Source organism: Syngnathus typhle, linkage group LG6 (assembly GCF_033458585.1).
Source record: "Syngnathus typhle isolate RoL2023-S1 ecotype Sweden linkage group LG6, RoL_Styp_1.0, whole genome shotgun sequence".
In the NCBI taxonomy this organism is placed as follows: Eukaryota; Metazoa; Chordata; class Actinopteri; order Syngnathiformes; family Syngnathidae; genus Syngnathus; species Syngnathus typhle.
The window spans coordinates 17,183,816-17,200,702 of NC_083743.1; the positions used below are offsets into that span (position 1 = coordinate 17,183,816).

General features: G+C 43.1%; 1 protein-coding gene across 18 annotated transcripts in view; it reads left to right on the plus strand.

Moving 5' to 3' along the window:
* The first annotated feature begins 285 nt into the window (after positions 1-285).
* Positions 286-16,887, plus strand: part of LOC133155558 (dehydrogenase/reductase SDR family member 13-like) — a 69,727-nt gene continuing 53,125 nt past the window's right edge. For 4 of the 18 annotated variants that reach the window (XR_009714694.1, XR_009714693.1, XM_061280985.1 and 1 more), the window contains exon 1: positions 314-544. Coding sequence is in view for 14 of the 18 variants with exons in the window: in XM_061280985.1 (XP_061136969.1) it covers positions 418-544 (127 nt within the window). In the remaining 4 variants the exon portion in view is untranslated. Of the gene's footprint in view, positions 545-16,887 lie in introns of all 18 variants that reach the window. The other 14 variants (XM_061280981.1, XM_061280983.1, XM_061280987.1 and 11 more) reach the window with 10 other exon arrangements.

Below are 16,887 nucleotides of genomic sequence, written 5' to 3' on the forward strand. Positions count from 1 at the left end.
CAGTGTTAAAATAAGCACTTTGTATACTACAATACTCTTGTAATTTCCTAAATAAAGAGTTTGCAGTACGTTGTTGATTTTCCGTATGAATTGTTATAAATCAGGATATTGTTCTATATTTTTTATTTAAAAAAAAAAAAAAAAAAATCGATCGTAGAGCACTATATCGTGATATATCGTGAATGAATCACAGCAGGCTTTAAGATATCGGCAAATATCGTATCTTGATCTTTGTATCGATATGACATCGTATCGTGTGAAAAACCCGCGATTTACACTCCTAGTTTTTCGCTTTCCAAACAAGGCGTGCGCGCTCCCGCGGCAGGGGGAACAAAATCTCACGGGGGAACCAAATTGAGCACCACACCGGAACTACTTTATTGAAGTCGACATGCTAGCTTGATAGTAGTGACGGAGATGGTGGTACTGCTTGGTTCCGTGGCGATAGTCGTCGCTTGCTATGTCTTAGTATATTATTTTGGGTTCAAGGGGGTGAGGTGCTTTACTCCAGTGAAGCTGGGGGGAAAGACGGCCGTCGTGACAGGTAATGTTTTCTTATCAACGGCTTCTTTTCCACATTTAATTGGAACCGTGACGGGAACAACCAGAAACCGTTTAATTTGTTTACTTCAACACGAAATATGTTTTGTACAGTACTTTAAACACATTTGACAAGATGTTGTATCATGTATACGACCTGTATCCGATATAAAGGTTAACTTTTGCACATTTAGTGGGCACTTTTATCATCCTGCTGATAAGGCGTTCTGAAATTAGTAGCATTCTGCCAGATCCGCATCGTATTATACGCTATGGCAAGCCACTTCCATATCCTTGAAATCAGACATTAGTGTTCTTCACTGATTACGCACTTTGTCTTACTACTTGCACAGAAACTCTAACAAGTCACTCATTTTCATCAACATGTAAACTAGTCAAATGTGAATTATTACATGTTGACAGTGACCTATGATTTTCTGCTCAAGTTTTTTTTGTCACACGCGCACACACACGCACCATCATCATCATCATCGGCGGTCACTCCGGACGAGTAGGATTGTCTTCTTCTCGGGGTCGTCTACTTGTGGGTCTGCAGGTAGGCGTAGAGGCCGATCCGGGATCCACATATTTTTGTGCAGTGTGGGCGGGGGAAAGTGGTGGTGGGTTGTAGTCGTGCTGGAGCCTGCTTTTGTCTTTCCTTACGGAGTTGTCGTTTGGTTTCTGCGACACGGCGGGGTTCCTTTTTGTGATGTGCTGCACCTTCTTGCACTGCTAACCTCCAGCTGTTCCTGTTCAAGACGATGTGCTCCCAGTCCTGACATATTATTTTGGAATTTCTTGAGATTGCTCTTGAGGTTGTCCTTGAAACGTTTCTTTTGCCCACCTGGGGCTCATGGACCTCTCTCCAGCTGGGAGTATAACACCTGTTTGGGGAGGGGGGTGTCAGCCATGCGGATAAGATGCCCTGTACATCGGAGTTGGTGCTGCATTATTAAGGTGGTGATGCTCGGTATCCTGGCTTCCTCCAGAACGCTGATGTTTGTGCGTCTGTCCTCCCATCATCGCTAATCGGACGTCAAACGCTTTTTGTGGCGGGCTAGTGTGTAAACTGAGAAGCTGAGCTCAAGCTTCTTGTGCGGGCCATATTCAATTACCGTTTTTTTCCATGTATAATGCGCAAAATTTAACTAATTTATTGTCCTAAAATCTGGGGTGCGCATTATACATAGGTACAAAAAAAAAAATCTTTTTTTTTTTTTTTTTTTTTTTTTAAAATCCGGATATCATACGGAGGACGCCATTACTGATGCACTTTCTTCTCTGCTGTTCACTTCAAACACACTCCATACGAACACAATGCTCTCGTATCAGACGCTTGCTAGATCACCTGCTCGTTTGCTGTCACAATGTACCCTACACAAATCCGAAACATTTCTTCGCTATTGAGTATGCTAGCGCATGCGCAGTGATACTGACCGGCAGAATAACATCCGGTTGTTCCCAAAGATGCTCTTTTTTTCTGAAGTAATTTTACGTTCACGGACTTAAGTAGGAGTCAAAATTTGGGTGTGTATTATACGTGGGTACAGGCTTTTTTCCAGCATCAACATGCCATTTTTAGGGTGCGTATTATACATGGGGGCATGGAAAAAAATGGTATGTTTTCAGAAATTGCTGCGGGCCAATAAAAACTGGACCGTAGTTTGGACACCCCTACTCTAGATGGACGGAAACCGCACTGCGATTCTGGGAGAACTTTCTCAAACAGTGGCAGTAGGCGATTGGCAAGAACACGAGCAAGTACTTTGCAAACTGTTGAAAGGCGTGAGAGGCCCCTATAGTTTCCGCAATCCGCTTTGTCCCCTTTCTTGAAAATGGTCACTATCAGAGCCTCCCTGTGCTCCGGGGGGGAGTACACTAGCCATAGCACCAGCCCAGGAGCCGCGTATTAGTTGTCGACTCCCCTTTCACGTGCCTGCTCTGCTCACAACACAACACGCCGCCGCGCCACTGCTCCCGGAAAGAGGAAGCAAGCAACAATGAACTGGATTTCAAAATAAAGTCGCGTCTAATGTCCGAGGTCAAACACGGCGATATAAATCGATGTTTACGTTTAGCATCGATGCCAATACTTACCCATAGCTGGAGCTGTTTACCCACAGCCGGGACAGTGGTTGATGCGCAGTAGGGCGTGTCCACACACCGGCGGGCCTACATGCCGCATCTCTGGGGCCCACTGCTGCTCCGAGATCCTGCACAACTTAGCTTGGGACCGCATGGTGCCAGTTGCTGTGTGTGGCCACGAGAAGGCGTGTGCAAGTCTTGGCAATGGAGAGGCTGTATCGCCTGAGGAGGCTTATGCTCTTGGCTCCTCTTTTCACCCCCAGAAACAGAGGGCTAGCTGAAAGCAGAAAAGTGTCTAGCAGAGGAAACATGCAGCATGCAGCATGCACAAACTACAGGCACTACTACTCCAACACTACTGCACTGACGCATCACATGCTTTGTGTGCTGATGGAAAACACGCACACAACACACGCACACACACACGCGCACACACACCGTCATATGCGAGAATCGCGTTCCGGTAGGCTTTATGTAAGCCAGGAGTGTCCAAACGTTTTGCAAGGAGGGCCAGATTTGATCAAGTGAAGGGGCCCTTTATTATTATTATTATTATTACTACTTTTAATAGTATTATTATACTATTAAATATTAAAACAAGTGAATTTTGCTCTTGTCATTTACAATAGCTTTCAGAAAGTAATAGTTTGTGTCACGTCTACAGGTCCCCTTTGTGAGTCGTCATATTATCGTAGTGGAGGGGTTTGAGTGTCCCAATAATTCTAGGAGCCATGTTGTCTGGGGCTTCATGCCCCTGGTAGGGTCACCCATGGCAGAAGCGTCCTAGGTGCAGAGATGGGGAATCGAGTCACTGTGACTTGGACTCGAGTCGACTAGAGTCGCTGTTTTGATGACTTGTGACTTGACAAAAATAAAAAAACTTGAGACTCGACTTGGACTTGGAAGTTAAAGACTCGGGACTTGACTTGACTTGAGACACGATGACTTGAATGACTTCCGTGTTATTTAGTTTGTTTTCAGTTTGAATATAAAATTAATAATACTTTTAAAAAAGTAATATCGATAACATGGTAGGAGCGTAGGCTGAGAATGGTGTTGTCATGATTGGATCGCTACCCTGTCAATCAATCAGTCGTGCCCCCTCTACCTACCTGACGTGTTTATTGGAGAATCACGACCCTTTATACCAGACATGCACAAACATGTCAGCGGGAGCGGTACCTTCGGCTATCGTAATTACCTTTATGACGGCAAAAGACGGACAGCACAGTGCAAGATATGCAACAGAAACATTTCAGACAGCCAGACGACTTTGTCTCCAGATGTTACAGATGAAACATAAAATGTTTCTAATGCTCAATGTGTTTCTTCTTTCAGATTTTTTAATACCGTAATTTTCGGACTATAAGTCGCTTCGGTGTATAAATCGCACCAGCCATAAAATGCCCAAAAATGTGAAAAAAAACATATATAAGTCGCTCCGGAGTATAAGTCGCATTTTGGGGGGCAATTTATTCGACAAAATCCAACACCAAGAACAGACATGAACGAGCAACAACAGGCTAAACGATACGGTATGCTAATGTGACAAACACAAACGAGGAGCTGAGAACAGGCCTGACGTAACATTCAGTTAAAAAAAAACTATTACCGTATTTTACGCCCTATAAGGCGCACCTAAAAACCTAAACTTTTATCAAAAGTCGATAGTGCGCCTTATAGTCCGGTACGCCTTATATATGGATCAAGTGATGAATTTGTTGATACATACTGGTTGTACACAGTGCTCTGCCGAAATGTTTTAGTACGTTTTAGTACAACTAGTAAATTACAAGGTCGCTTCCCAACATTACGGTAACTGTAGTCAGGGGGCGTCACCGAATAGCTGTTGTACCCGCGAGGCTATTTCATTTCAAAATAGGCTGCTCCGTTAATGTTTCGAGTAAATCTACGGATCAATATGGAAGGGAAACATAGGTAAGTACCGTATTTTCCGCCCTAAAAGGCGCACCTAAAAACCTAAATTTTTATCAAAAGTCAACAGTGCGCCTTATAGTCCGGTGCGCCTTATATATGGATCAAGTGATGAATTTGTTGATCTATACTGGTTGTACTTAGTGCTCTGCCAAAATGTTTTAGTACGTTTTAGTACGACTAGTAAATTACAAGGTCGCATTGCTTCCCAGCATTACGGTAACTGTAGTCAGGGGGCGTCACAGAATAGCTGTTGTACCCGCGAGGCTATTTCATTTCAAAATAGGCTGCTCCGTTAATGTTTCGAGTAAATCTACGGATCGATATGGAAGGGAAACATAGGTAAGTAGAACCAATGCGTTAGATCGAACTTTAGTCAGTTCTCATCATTTTATAGGAGCTCGTTTGAGAGACGCGATTGTTTACACTTTGCTGAGGCTCATGGGAGATTGTGAGCTGAGGGTCATGGGTTTTTGCGGATGGCTAATGCTATAACGATAGCTGCTATACGCGTGAGGCTAGTTCATGTCAAAATAGGCTGCTCTGTTAATGTTTCGAGCAAATCTACGGATCGATATGGAAGGGAAACATAGGTAAGTAGTACCAATGCGTTAGATCGAACTTTAGTCAGTTCTGATCATTTTATAGGAGCTCGTTTGAGAGACGCGATTGTTTACACTTTGCTGAGGCTCATGGGAGATTGGGAGCAGAGGGTCATGGGTTTTTGCGGATGGCTAATGCTATAACAATAGCTGCTATACGCGCGAGGCTATTTCATGTCAAAATAGGCTGCTCTGTTCATGTTTCGAGTAAATCTACGGATCGATATGGAAGGGAAACATACGTAAGTAGTAGGGGTGTAACGATACATCGATACACATCGATTAATCGATATTATGCTCTACGATTTATTGGCATCGATGCTAAAGGTAAACATCGATTTATATCGCCGTGTTTGACCTCGGACATTAGACGCGACTTTATTTTGAAATCCAGTTCATTGTTGCTTGCTTCCTCTTCCGGGAGCAGGGAGCAGTGCGCGGCGTTGTTGTGTTGTGAGCAGAGCAGGCACGTGAAAGGGGAGTCGACAACTAGTACGCGGCTCCTGGGCTGGTGCTATGGCTAGTGTCCAAAAAGACGAGGAAATTTGCTCCCCTTTAGGCTTCAAGTCATTCGTTTGGAAGCACTTTGGATTCCAAAGAAAAGATGGCTCAACGGACAAGACACGTGCAGTTTGTAAATCCTGCCATGCGGTGATCAAATATTCAGGGAGCACAAATCTCGCCGCACATTTAAAGAAAAAACACGACATCAAAGTTAAGTGTTAAAGTAAGCAATTTGTATACTACAATACTCTTGTAATTTCCTAAATAAAGAGTTTGCAGTACCTTGTTGATTTTGCGTATGAATTGTTATAAATCAGGATATTGTTCTATATTTTTTATTAAAAAAAAAATATCGATCGTAGAGCACTATATCGCGATATATCGTGATTGAATCGCAGCAGGCTTTAAGATATCGGCAAATATCGTATCGAAGTTCTTTATATCGATATTATATCGTATCGTGACAAAACCCGCGATTTACACCCCTAGTAAGTAGTACCAATGCGTTAGATCGAACTTTAGTCAGTTCTGATCATTTTATAGGAGCTCGTTTGAGAGACGCGATTGTTTACACTTTGCTGAGGCTCATGGGAGATTGCGAGCTGAGGGTCATGGGTTTTTGCGGATGGCTAATGCTATAACGATAGCTGCTATACGCGCGAAGCTATTTTATGTCAAAATAGGCTGCTCTGTTAATGTTTCGAGTAAATCTACGGATCGATATGGAAGGGAAACATAGGTAAGTAGTACCAATGCGTTAGATCAAACTTTAGTCAGTTCTGATCATTTTATAGGAGCTCGTTTGAGAGACGCGATTGTTTACACTTTGCTGAGGCTCATGGGAGATTGCGAGCTGAGGGTCATGGGTTTTTGTGGATGGCTAATGCTATAACGATAGCTGCTATACGCGCGAGGCTATTTCATGTCAAAATAGGCTGCTCTGTTAATGTTTCGAGTAAATCTACGGATCGATATGGAAGGGAAACATAGGTAAGTAGTACCAATGCGTTAGATCGAACTTTAGTCAGTTGTGATCATTTTATAGGAGATCGTTTGAGAAACGCGATTGTTTACACTTTGCTGAGGCTCATAGGAGATTGGGAGCTGAGGCTCATAGGAAATTGCGGATGGCTAATGCCATAACGATAGCTGCTATACGCGCGAGGCTATTTCATGTCAAAATAGGCTGCTCTGTTAATGTTTCGAGTAAATCTACGGATCGATATGGGAGGGAAACATAGGTAAGTAGTACCAATGCGTTAGATCGAACTTTAGTCAGTTCCAATCATTTTATAGGAGATCGTTTGAGAAACGCGATTTTTCACGCGTTTTCAGAGGGTTCGTTGGTTATTGGCTAGTGGGTGCATACCGCAACCCTAGTCAACCTCAGTTTGTTGCAGTAAAGCTTATATTTTATGCGCCTTATATATGGACAACGTTTTAAAATGGGCCGTTCATCGAAGGTGCGCCTTATACCCCGGTGCGCCTAATAGGGCGCAAAATACGGTACATAAATAACACGTTTATAAAACCATCTGTCACTCCAATTCATTAAATCCATCGATCGTCCTTTGTCAACGATGCCGTTCGCCGCGCCGCAGTTCAAATTATTCCACAGGCCCATACAACGATATATAAACTACCGTTTTTTTCCGTGTGTAGTGCGCCCCCATGTATAATACGCACCCAGTTTTTATGAATTTTTTTTTATGAATTTTTTTTGTTTTGTTTTTTTAAGTCCCAATGATCGTCACACACGCAGGGAGGCAATGGGTCCCATTTTTATAGTCTTTGGTATGGTCTTAACTAGGCTGGATGTAATTTTATTTGTTGGTGTTGATTTCTCCGACTGCCCATAAACGCACCACCGCGCTCCGTGCGCGCACGGGAAAGAGGCGTGCGGACGTGAAAAAGGCGGCTCTGTATGGGAGAGACGTTGAAGACGAATAAAAACACCCTTGGAAACCAAAACTTGGTGATTTCAAGTTTCATTTCGAGGGACATTTGTCACGTCTCGTCCCCAGTTTTGCTATGTGTCTAGGTTGCCATAGTTTCTGTTCGCGTCGCCCCTCTCTTCCTGTGTCACCTCAATCGATGTAACGTGTTTTGTATTTAAGTCCTGTCTGCCCCTCGCTCACCGTCTCATCATTGCATGTGTTACTGTCATGATGTCTGTTTGCTTTCTGTTCCTGTCTTTGGTAATGTCACCCTGTCTTTTTGTTCCACGACTTTGTCGGTCAGTCCTGTTGTTGGTTTTGTTTTCTAAAAAAAATAAAAAATAAAAAAATACAAAATTAAAAAATTAAAAAAATTTTGTACCCATGTATAATGCGCACCCCAGATTTTAGGACAATAAACTCGTTAAATTTTGCGCACTATACACGGAAAAAAACGGTATATTTTAAATAACTATCACATAAACAACAATATTATTAAACCATTTGTGTCACTCCAAATCATTAAATCCATCGATCAAATTTCTTATCCTTTATGTCATCCTGGTGACAGAGGACATGTCCAGAGGATATGGCGCTTTAAAGTGTCAATTACTTTATTTGATTTTTTCTCTCTATTTTTCATGTTTTGAATATGTTCAAGATAAAGATATCAAAGCATGTGAAGTGATCAACTATACTAAAAATAACATGTGAAGTGGTCAACTATACTTGTAAGTAAGTGATGTGTTAATGATCAAGTAAAGATTTGTGAAAAAAAACACATCGTTTTTTTCCATGTTTAATGCGCCCCCATGTATAATACGCACCCTAAAAACAGCATGTCGATGCTGGAAAAAAGCCTGTACCCATGTATACTACGCACTAGGGGTGTAAATCGAGGGTTTTGTCACGATACGATATAATATCGATATAAAGAACTACGATACGATATTTGCCGATATCTTAAAGCCTGCTGCGATTCATTCACGATATATCGCGATATAGTGCTCTACGATCGTTTTTTTTTTTTTTTTTTTTTTTTTTTTTTTTTTTAATAAAAAATATAGAACAATATCCTGATTTACAACAATTCATACGCAAAATCAACAAGGTACTGCAAACTCTTCATTTAGGAAATTACAAGAGTATTGTAGTATACAAATTGCTTACCGTTTTTTTCCGTGTATAGTGCGCAAAATTTTACTAATTTATTGTCCTAAAATCCGGGGTGCGCATTATACATGGGTACAAAAAAAAAAAAAATATATATTTTTTTTTTAATTTTTTTTTTTTTTTTTTTAAGTCCCAATGATCGTCACACACGCAGGGAGGCAATGGGTCCCATTTTTATAGTCTTTGGTATGGTCTTAACTAGGCTGGATGTAATTTTTTTTGTTGGCGTTGATTTCTCCGACTGCCCGTAAACGCACCACCGCGCTCCGTGCGCATGGAGCGTGTTTGAAGTGAACAGCAGAGAAGAAAGGCAAAGTGTTGTGAAATAAAATGCACAGAACGGATGCGCAAGACACGTCAGCTATATAAAGAGCGAGAGTTGTTTTCTTCCTATTAGTTTCAATTCACAGTTTAATTAGCAGTTTCAATCAGCAAATAACAAAATGCGTATTACAGGTAATATTTTATTTCACAACACTTTGCCTTGTTCCTTTGGTCTCTGCTGTTCATCCTAAAACACAAAGGCGCTCTTTAAGCAATGCGACAGTGAGCGCCCGGCGCGCTGCACCAAATTAAGCTCCCTGCGCAGTGCGCACTGAGGTCCACTTAAATTTTAGAAAGTACATCAGGACTTTAAAAATATCTTCTAGATTTCAGCGACGGCTCTGTCACAATAATCGACCAGCCCGGTGCAGTTGGGCGGTCGGCGGCGCGCTACGGTTGAGCGTTCTCTCGTGCGCTCTCTCTCTCGCTCTCTCTCGCTCTCGCACACACGCAAACCGGATATCATACGGAGGCCGCCATTACAGATGCGCAGAACGGATGAGCAAGACACGTCAGCTATATAAAGAGCGAGAGTTCAGTTCTCTACCTAAATCCGTATTACAGGTAATATTTTATTTCACAACACTTTGCCTTGTTCCTTTCTTCTCTGCTGTTCACTTCAAACACGCTCCATGCGCACGGAGCGCGGTGGTGCGTTTACGGGCAGTCGGACAAATCAACGCCAACAAAAAAAATTACATCCAGCCTAGTTAAGACCATACCAAAGACTATAAAAATGGGACCCATTGCCTCCCTGCGTGTGTGACGATCATTGGGACTTAAAAAAAAAAAAAATAATAATAATAATAATTAAATTTTTTTTTAAAAAAAATTCATAAAAATTGGGTGCGTATTATACATGGGTACAAGCTTTTTTCCAGCATCAGCATGCCATTTTTAGGGGTGCGTACTATACATGGGGGCGCACTATACACGGAAAAAAACGGTACTTTAACACTGAACTTTGATGTCGTGTTTTTTCTTTAAATGTGCGGCGAGATTTGTGCTCCCTGAATATTTGATCACCGCATGGCAGGATTTACAAACTGCACGTGTCTTGTCCGTTGAGCCATCTTTTCTTTGGAATCCAAAGTGCTTCCAAACGAATGACTCAAAGCCTAAAGGGGAGCAAATTTCCTCGTCTTTTTGGACACTAGCCATAGCACCAGCCCAGGAGCCGCGTACTAGTTGTCGCCTCCCCTTTCACCTGCGTGCTCTGCTCACAACACAACAACGCCGGGCGCACTGCTCCCAGAAAGAGGAAGCAAGCAACAATGAACTGGATTTCAAAATAAAGTCGCGTCTAATGTCCGAGGTCAAACACGGCGATATAAATCGATGTTTACCTTTAGCATCGATGCCAATAAATCGTAGAGCATTATATCGATTAATCGATGTGTATCGATGTATCGTTACACCCCTACTACGCACCCAATTTTTTATTTATTTTTTTAAAGTCCCAATGATCGTCACACACACATCTGGGTGTGGTGAAATTTGTCCTCTGCATTTGACCCATCCCCGTGTGATTTTGATCCATCCCCTGGGGGAGAGGGGAGCAGTGAGCAGCAGCGGCGCCGTGCTCGGGAATCATTCATGATCTAAACCCCCAATTCCAACCCTTAATGCTGAGTGCCAAGCAGGGAGACAATGGGTCCCATTTTTATAGTCTTTGGTATGATCCGGCCGGGTTGCTTAAATCCGTAAACGTAAAATTATTTCAGAAAAAATATCACCTTTGGGAACAACCGGATGTTGTTCTGCCGGTCAGTATCACTGCGCATGCGGTAGCAAACTCGACAGCGAAGAAATATGTGAGATTCTCAACGGGATCACCAATATTTGAGTGATGTTCCAGTTATTTCTCAGTTATTTATTATTATAATAATAATCTATATAATCTACATAATAATTATTTATTTATTATTCACAATTGTCATGGTGCTCTTTCTGGTGATTTCTTAACTAGGCTGGACGTATTTTATTTGTTGGCATTGATTTCTCCGACTGTCCATAAAGGCACCACCGCGATCAGTTAGGTTAAAATGAAAAGAGGAAAGTGACGTGCGGACGTGAAAAAGGCAGCTCTGTATGGGAGAGAAGTTGACGAGGAATAAAAACACCCTTGGAAACCAAAACTTGCCCCTCGTCGTGACTCGGAGCCGCAACAAATGTTTCGGATTTGTGTAGGGTACATTGTGACAGCAAAGGAGCAGGTGATCGAGCAAGCGTCTGATACGAGAGCATTGTGTTCGTATGGAGCGTGTTTGAAGTGAACAGCAGAGAAGAAAGAAACACGGCAAAGTGTTGTGAAATAAAATATCACCTGTAATACGCATTTAGATAGAGAACTGAACTCTCGCTCTTTATATAGCTGACGTGTCAAAAAAAATAAAATAAAAATTTGTACCCATGTATAATGCGCACCCCAGATTTTAGGACAATAAATTAGTTAAATTTTGCGCATTATACATGGAAAAAAACGGTATACCAGGGCTCGAAACTAACGATTGCCCGATTGCCCGGGGCAAGTAGCGATGGCAGACGGGCAAGTAGAATTTTTCCTCACTTGCCCGAACTTGCCCTGAAATAATACCATGTTTTCAAGCTGTAAAAAGACGATTTTGTGCATAATTTCTCGCAACTTCTGCCGCTTCTGGTCCGACATTTTGTTTTCTAGGGAGCGGTTAGTTTCTCGTGTAAGTCTGCAATACATTGATAACGGCAAAGCGCTTCGTAATTAAATGCATGCTCCGTCACCTGTCCCTGGCTCTTCTGCGCCTGCGCACCAGCAGAGCTTGTTTCCGGTTGGCGGATACGAAGGCATATGAAGGCAAAACTTATAGTGTTGTCTTTTTTATTGCAAAAATGTGTCGGGCAAGTAAAAATCCACTCCAAAAAAATTCGGGCAAGTAAAATTTTGTTTCGGGCAAGTAAAATTTTCTCCAACTTGCCCGAGGGCAACTTGGGCAAAAAATAAGCTTCGAGCCCTGTATACCAAATAACTATAACAAAAATAACAATTATTTCCAAACCTTCTGTGTCACTCCTAATCATTAAATCCTTCAAACTCTTCGTCCTCCGTGTCACTTTCAAACAAAGCCGCGACTGATGCCGGTAGTACGTGGGTCCTTTCGTCATCTCCGTCGCTGACGTCAGACTTCTCGTCAGTTTCCGTTGGAATTATTTCCGTTTTTCTAAATCCTGACAGAATGATTTTGGGTGTAACCGAAGCCCACGCTTTGTCGATCCATCCAATGACGTCCAGGAATGTTGCACGTCGCATTCTCCCGGTTGCCGTGAAGCCGTGTTCTCCGTCCACCATCCACTGCTCCCACAGGTTACGCAGAACTGATTAAAATTTTTATAGTCTTTGGTATGGTCTTAACTAGGCTGGATGTATTTTTTTTGTTGGCGTTGATTTCTCCGACTGCCCGTAAAGGCACCACCGCGATCAGTTTAAAATGAAAAGAGGAAAGTGACGTGCGGACATGTGAAAAAGGCGGCTCTATATGGGAGAGAAGTTGAAGAGGAATAGAAACACCCGTGGAAACCAAAACTTGCCCCTCGTCGTGACTCCAGGAGCAGATGGACGTAGTGTTTGTGTGAAGAGACCTGTAAAGGTCATTGCATAAAAGATTTTGGCCTTTAGTAGGTAAAATACGACTGTTATTATGAATAACAGTCTCCATCACTTCAGTGCCTGCAGGTCAGATTAATGAAAGATGTTTATTTTATGAGATCACATCAAACGGCAAACATTCTGACTAAATATATCATCTTGAAGAATCGGTGATGGGTATCTGAAAATCAGAGCAGAGTTTTAACTCACAAACACCTGGTAACAGAGGTGAAGAAACGGGAAACACTTCCTTAAAGTAAGCCTTAAGAACTTTACAGGTTAAGATTACCGTAGAAGAAGAAGCACATGTGATTGGCGCTTTGGATGGGGCTCGGTCATGGCTTTTACGCACGCCCGGTCCTATTCTATGGAGCTTTCTTCCACTTCCGTGGCTGGAAATCCACGCCGCCACACGCCTGTAAGTTTGTTTTATTAAATAAAGAGCCGTTTACCAAACCGACGTCTTTCCTTGAACTTTGTTAACGCTACAATATAGTTATATAATAGATCTGTAGAATAACGACGAGGCTGACGTCAGGGCGCACGCGCGGCGATGTTGACAAAGGACGAGGAATTTGATCGATGGATTTAATGATTTAGAGTGCACAGATGGTTTCATAACATTATTGGTTCTGTAATAGTTACCGTTTTTTTCCGTGTATAATGCGCCCCCATACCCTAAAAATGGCTTGTTGATGCTGGAAAAAAGCCTGTACCCATGTATAATACGCACCCAATTTTATTATTTTTTTTTAAATTGTTTTTTTTTTTTTAAGTCCCAATGATCGTCACACTGACGCAGGGAGGCAATGGGTCCCATTTTTATAGTCTTTGGTATGGTCTTAACTAGGCTGGATGTATTTTTTTTGTTGGCGTTGATTTCTCCGACTGCCCGTGAAGGCACCACCGCGATCCGTGCGCACATGTGAAAAAGGCGTGCGGACGTGAAAAAGGCGGCTCTGTATGGGAGAGACGTTGAAGAGGAATAAAAACACCCTTGGAAACCAAAACTTGCCCCTCATCGTGACTCGGAGCCGCAACAAATGTTTCGGATTTGTGTAGGGTACATTGTGAAAGCAAATGAGCAGGTGATTGAGCAAGCGTCTGATACGAGAGCATTGCGGTCGTATGGAGCGTGTTTGAAGTGAACAGCAGAGACGAAAGGAACAAGGCAAAGTGTTGTGAGATAAAAGATTACCTGTAATACGCATTTTGTTATTTGCTGATTGTATTAAACTATCACATTCATCGCTCATTAGTAAATAGCTGACGTGTCTTGCGCATCCGTTCTGCGCAGCTGACCCATAGTGCGCATGCGCAGTTATACTGCCTTAGAATGACGTCCGGTCCGCGATGGAGATTAAAAAACAAACAATATTTGACAATAACACACCATCAAGGATTGCACCTTCGCATCAAACGATGTGTCGTCAATTATGAATTTTACTGACTAAGTGTGTTGGGCAGGATGGCTGAATGCTATGCGCGATTGACAACAAACAAGAAGGTGATTTCAAGTTTTATTTCGAGGGAGATTTGTCACGTCTCGTCCCCAGTTTTGCTATGTGTCTAGGTTGCCATAGTTTCTGTTCGCGTCGCCCCTCCCTTCCTGTGTCACCTCATTCAATGTAACGTGTTTTGTATTTAAGTCCTGTCTGCCCCTCGCTCACAGTCGGATGATGTCATGATGTCTGTTTGGTTTCTGTTCCTGTCTTTGGTAATGTCACCCTGTCTTTTTGTTCCACGTCTTTGTCGGTCAGTCCTGTTGTTGGTTTTGTTGTACCATGATTTTCTTAAAAAAATAAAAAATTAAAAATTAAAAATTTAAAAATTTAAAAAAAATTGTACCCATGTATAATGCGCACCCCAGATTTTAGGACAATAAATCTGCTCAATTTCGCGCATTATACAAGGAAAAAAAACGGTATTTGATATATAGTTTATATATCGTTATATGGGCCTGTAGAATATTTTGAAGTGCAAGAGCACGCATTGTTGACAAAGGACGATTGATGGATTTAATGAATTGGAGTGACGCAGATGGTTTTATTAACGTGTTATTTATGTAATAGTTTTTTTAATGACACTGAATTTTACGTCAGAGCCGTTCTCAGCTCTTAGTTTGTGTTTATGTCACGTTAGCATACCTATCGTTTAGCCTGTTGTTGCTCACGTGTTGTTGCGACGCTGCGTCAGCAGCGCAGTGGTTGTTTACATAAAAGACAAAGATTGACTCGACGAGCTGCTGCTGACGTGACGTTGCGCTGCTGTCGTCACTTGAAATTCAAATTACAGTAATCCCTTGCTACATTGCGGTTCGTTTATCGCGGTTTCACTTTTTTTTGGGGGGGAAAAAAAACCCCATATATAAGTCGCTCCTGAGTATAAGTCGCCCTCCCACCCAAACTATGAAAAAAAACGCGACTTGTAGTCCGAAAATTACGGTAGTCGCAAACAGGTGGTGTATCGATGTCCTTGAGCATCCTGCATTGTTTGAAAATGAGAATGGTCACTAGTTTCAATCCCTGCTATGTGTACAAATCATATTCAAAATGCATTTTTTTACAACAAACTTGAGAGCCTCCCCTTCATTTTCAGTGGGAACAGTGTTGGTCTCGTTTTTTTGCTAGTGCTTCATAGTCTGGAGTAAAATTTGTTGTGGCACGTCTTAGGAGAGATCCGAGGTGTTGGTCCGTTTACCCCGATCTGTGATGGGTTGATGTTGACGTTCATGTGGCTGAACGTCACGTCGCGTACGTCAAGCCAAATTGGCCACTCTTTTTTTAAACACTCGGCAATGTGTCCACCTTGCTTTTCCTTGGGCGACTCATCTTAATAGAAGGATTCCAGGGGAAGGTTTGTGGGTGGCTTTAGTGTAAAACTGTATCTGAAAGCTCAGCGCGCGAATTACAAGAATGCTGTCGTCACAGCCCACGCTCTAAATTCGGGACTGATACAAATAGAGCGCGAGTGCGCCATGTCCGTATTACTGAGTACGTACACGCACTTGTGTTTACCGAGCTTTCTGACACGGCTTCCGGTAGTAAATGCGCGGGCGAGCGGTTCCCCATCTACTGGGGAAACGCAATCATTGCAGGCAAAATGACCCAAAAAAATGTTTAATAATACAATTTATTCAGGGTTGGCGAGCCGGATTAAACGGTCCCGTGGGCCGGATGTGGCCCACAGGCCGTAGTTTGCCCACCCCTCGGTTTGACACATTGGACAATGATGGTTACTTAAAGTTACTTACATCTTGTCTGTTCACGTTACTAAGATCAGATTCTGCGGGTAAAATTGCAATAATAAGGTGACTTGACTTGGACTTGACTTGACCTATTTAAGGACTTGACTTGGACTTGACTTGACCTATTTAAGGACTTGACTTGACTTGCCCAAGAAAAATATGACTTGGGACTTACTTGAGACTTGAAGGTTAAGACTTGAGACTCACTTGAGACATGCACATGTGTGACTTGGTCCCATCTCTGCCTAGGTGAGGGGCCAGACAAAGCACGGCTCAAAAAACCCTTTATGAAGAAAAATATATATGGACTCAGTTTTCCCTCGCCCGAATGCGGGTCGCCGGGGCCCCCCTCCGGAGCCAGGCCCGGAGGTGGGGCTCGAAGGCGAGCGTCTGGTGGCCGGGCCTTCGCCCATGGGGCCCGGCCGGGCACAGCTCGAAAAGGAAACGTGCGTCCCCCTTCCCATGGGCTCACCACCTGTGCGAGAGGCCAAAGGGGGCTGGTGCAAAGTAAGCTGGGTGGCGGCCAAAGGCAGGGACCTTGATGGTCCGATCCTCGGCTGCAGAAGCTGGCTCTTGGGACATGGAATGTCACCTCTCTGACTGGAAAGGAGCCCGAGTTGGTGTGCGAGGCAGACCAGCGAGGCAGAAAAGTTCCGACTAGACATAGTCAGACTTGCCTCCACACACAGTTTGGGTTCCGGTACAAGCCCTCTTCAGAGAGGCTGGACTCTCTTCCACTCTGGACTTGCCCACAGTGAGAGGCGTCGAGCAGGTGTGGGTATACTTATTGCCCCCCAGCTTTGCACCTGCACATTGGGGTTCACCCCGGTGAATGAGAGGATAGCCTCCCTCCGCCTTCGGGTAGGGGGGGACGGTTCCTGTCTGTTGTTTGTGTCTATGCACCAAACGGCAGCTCAG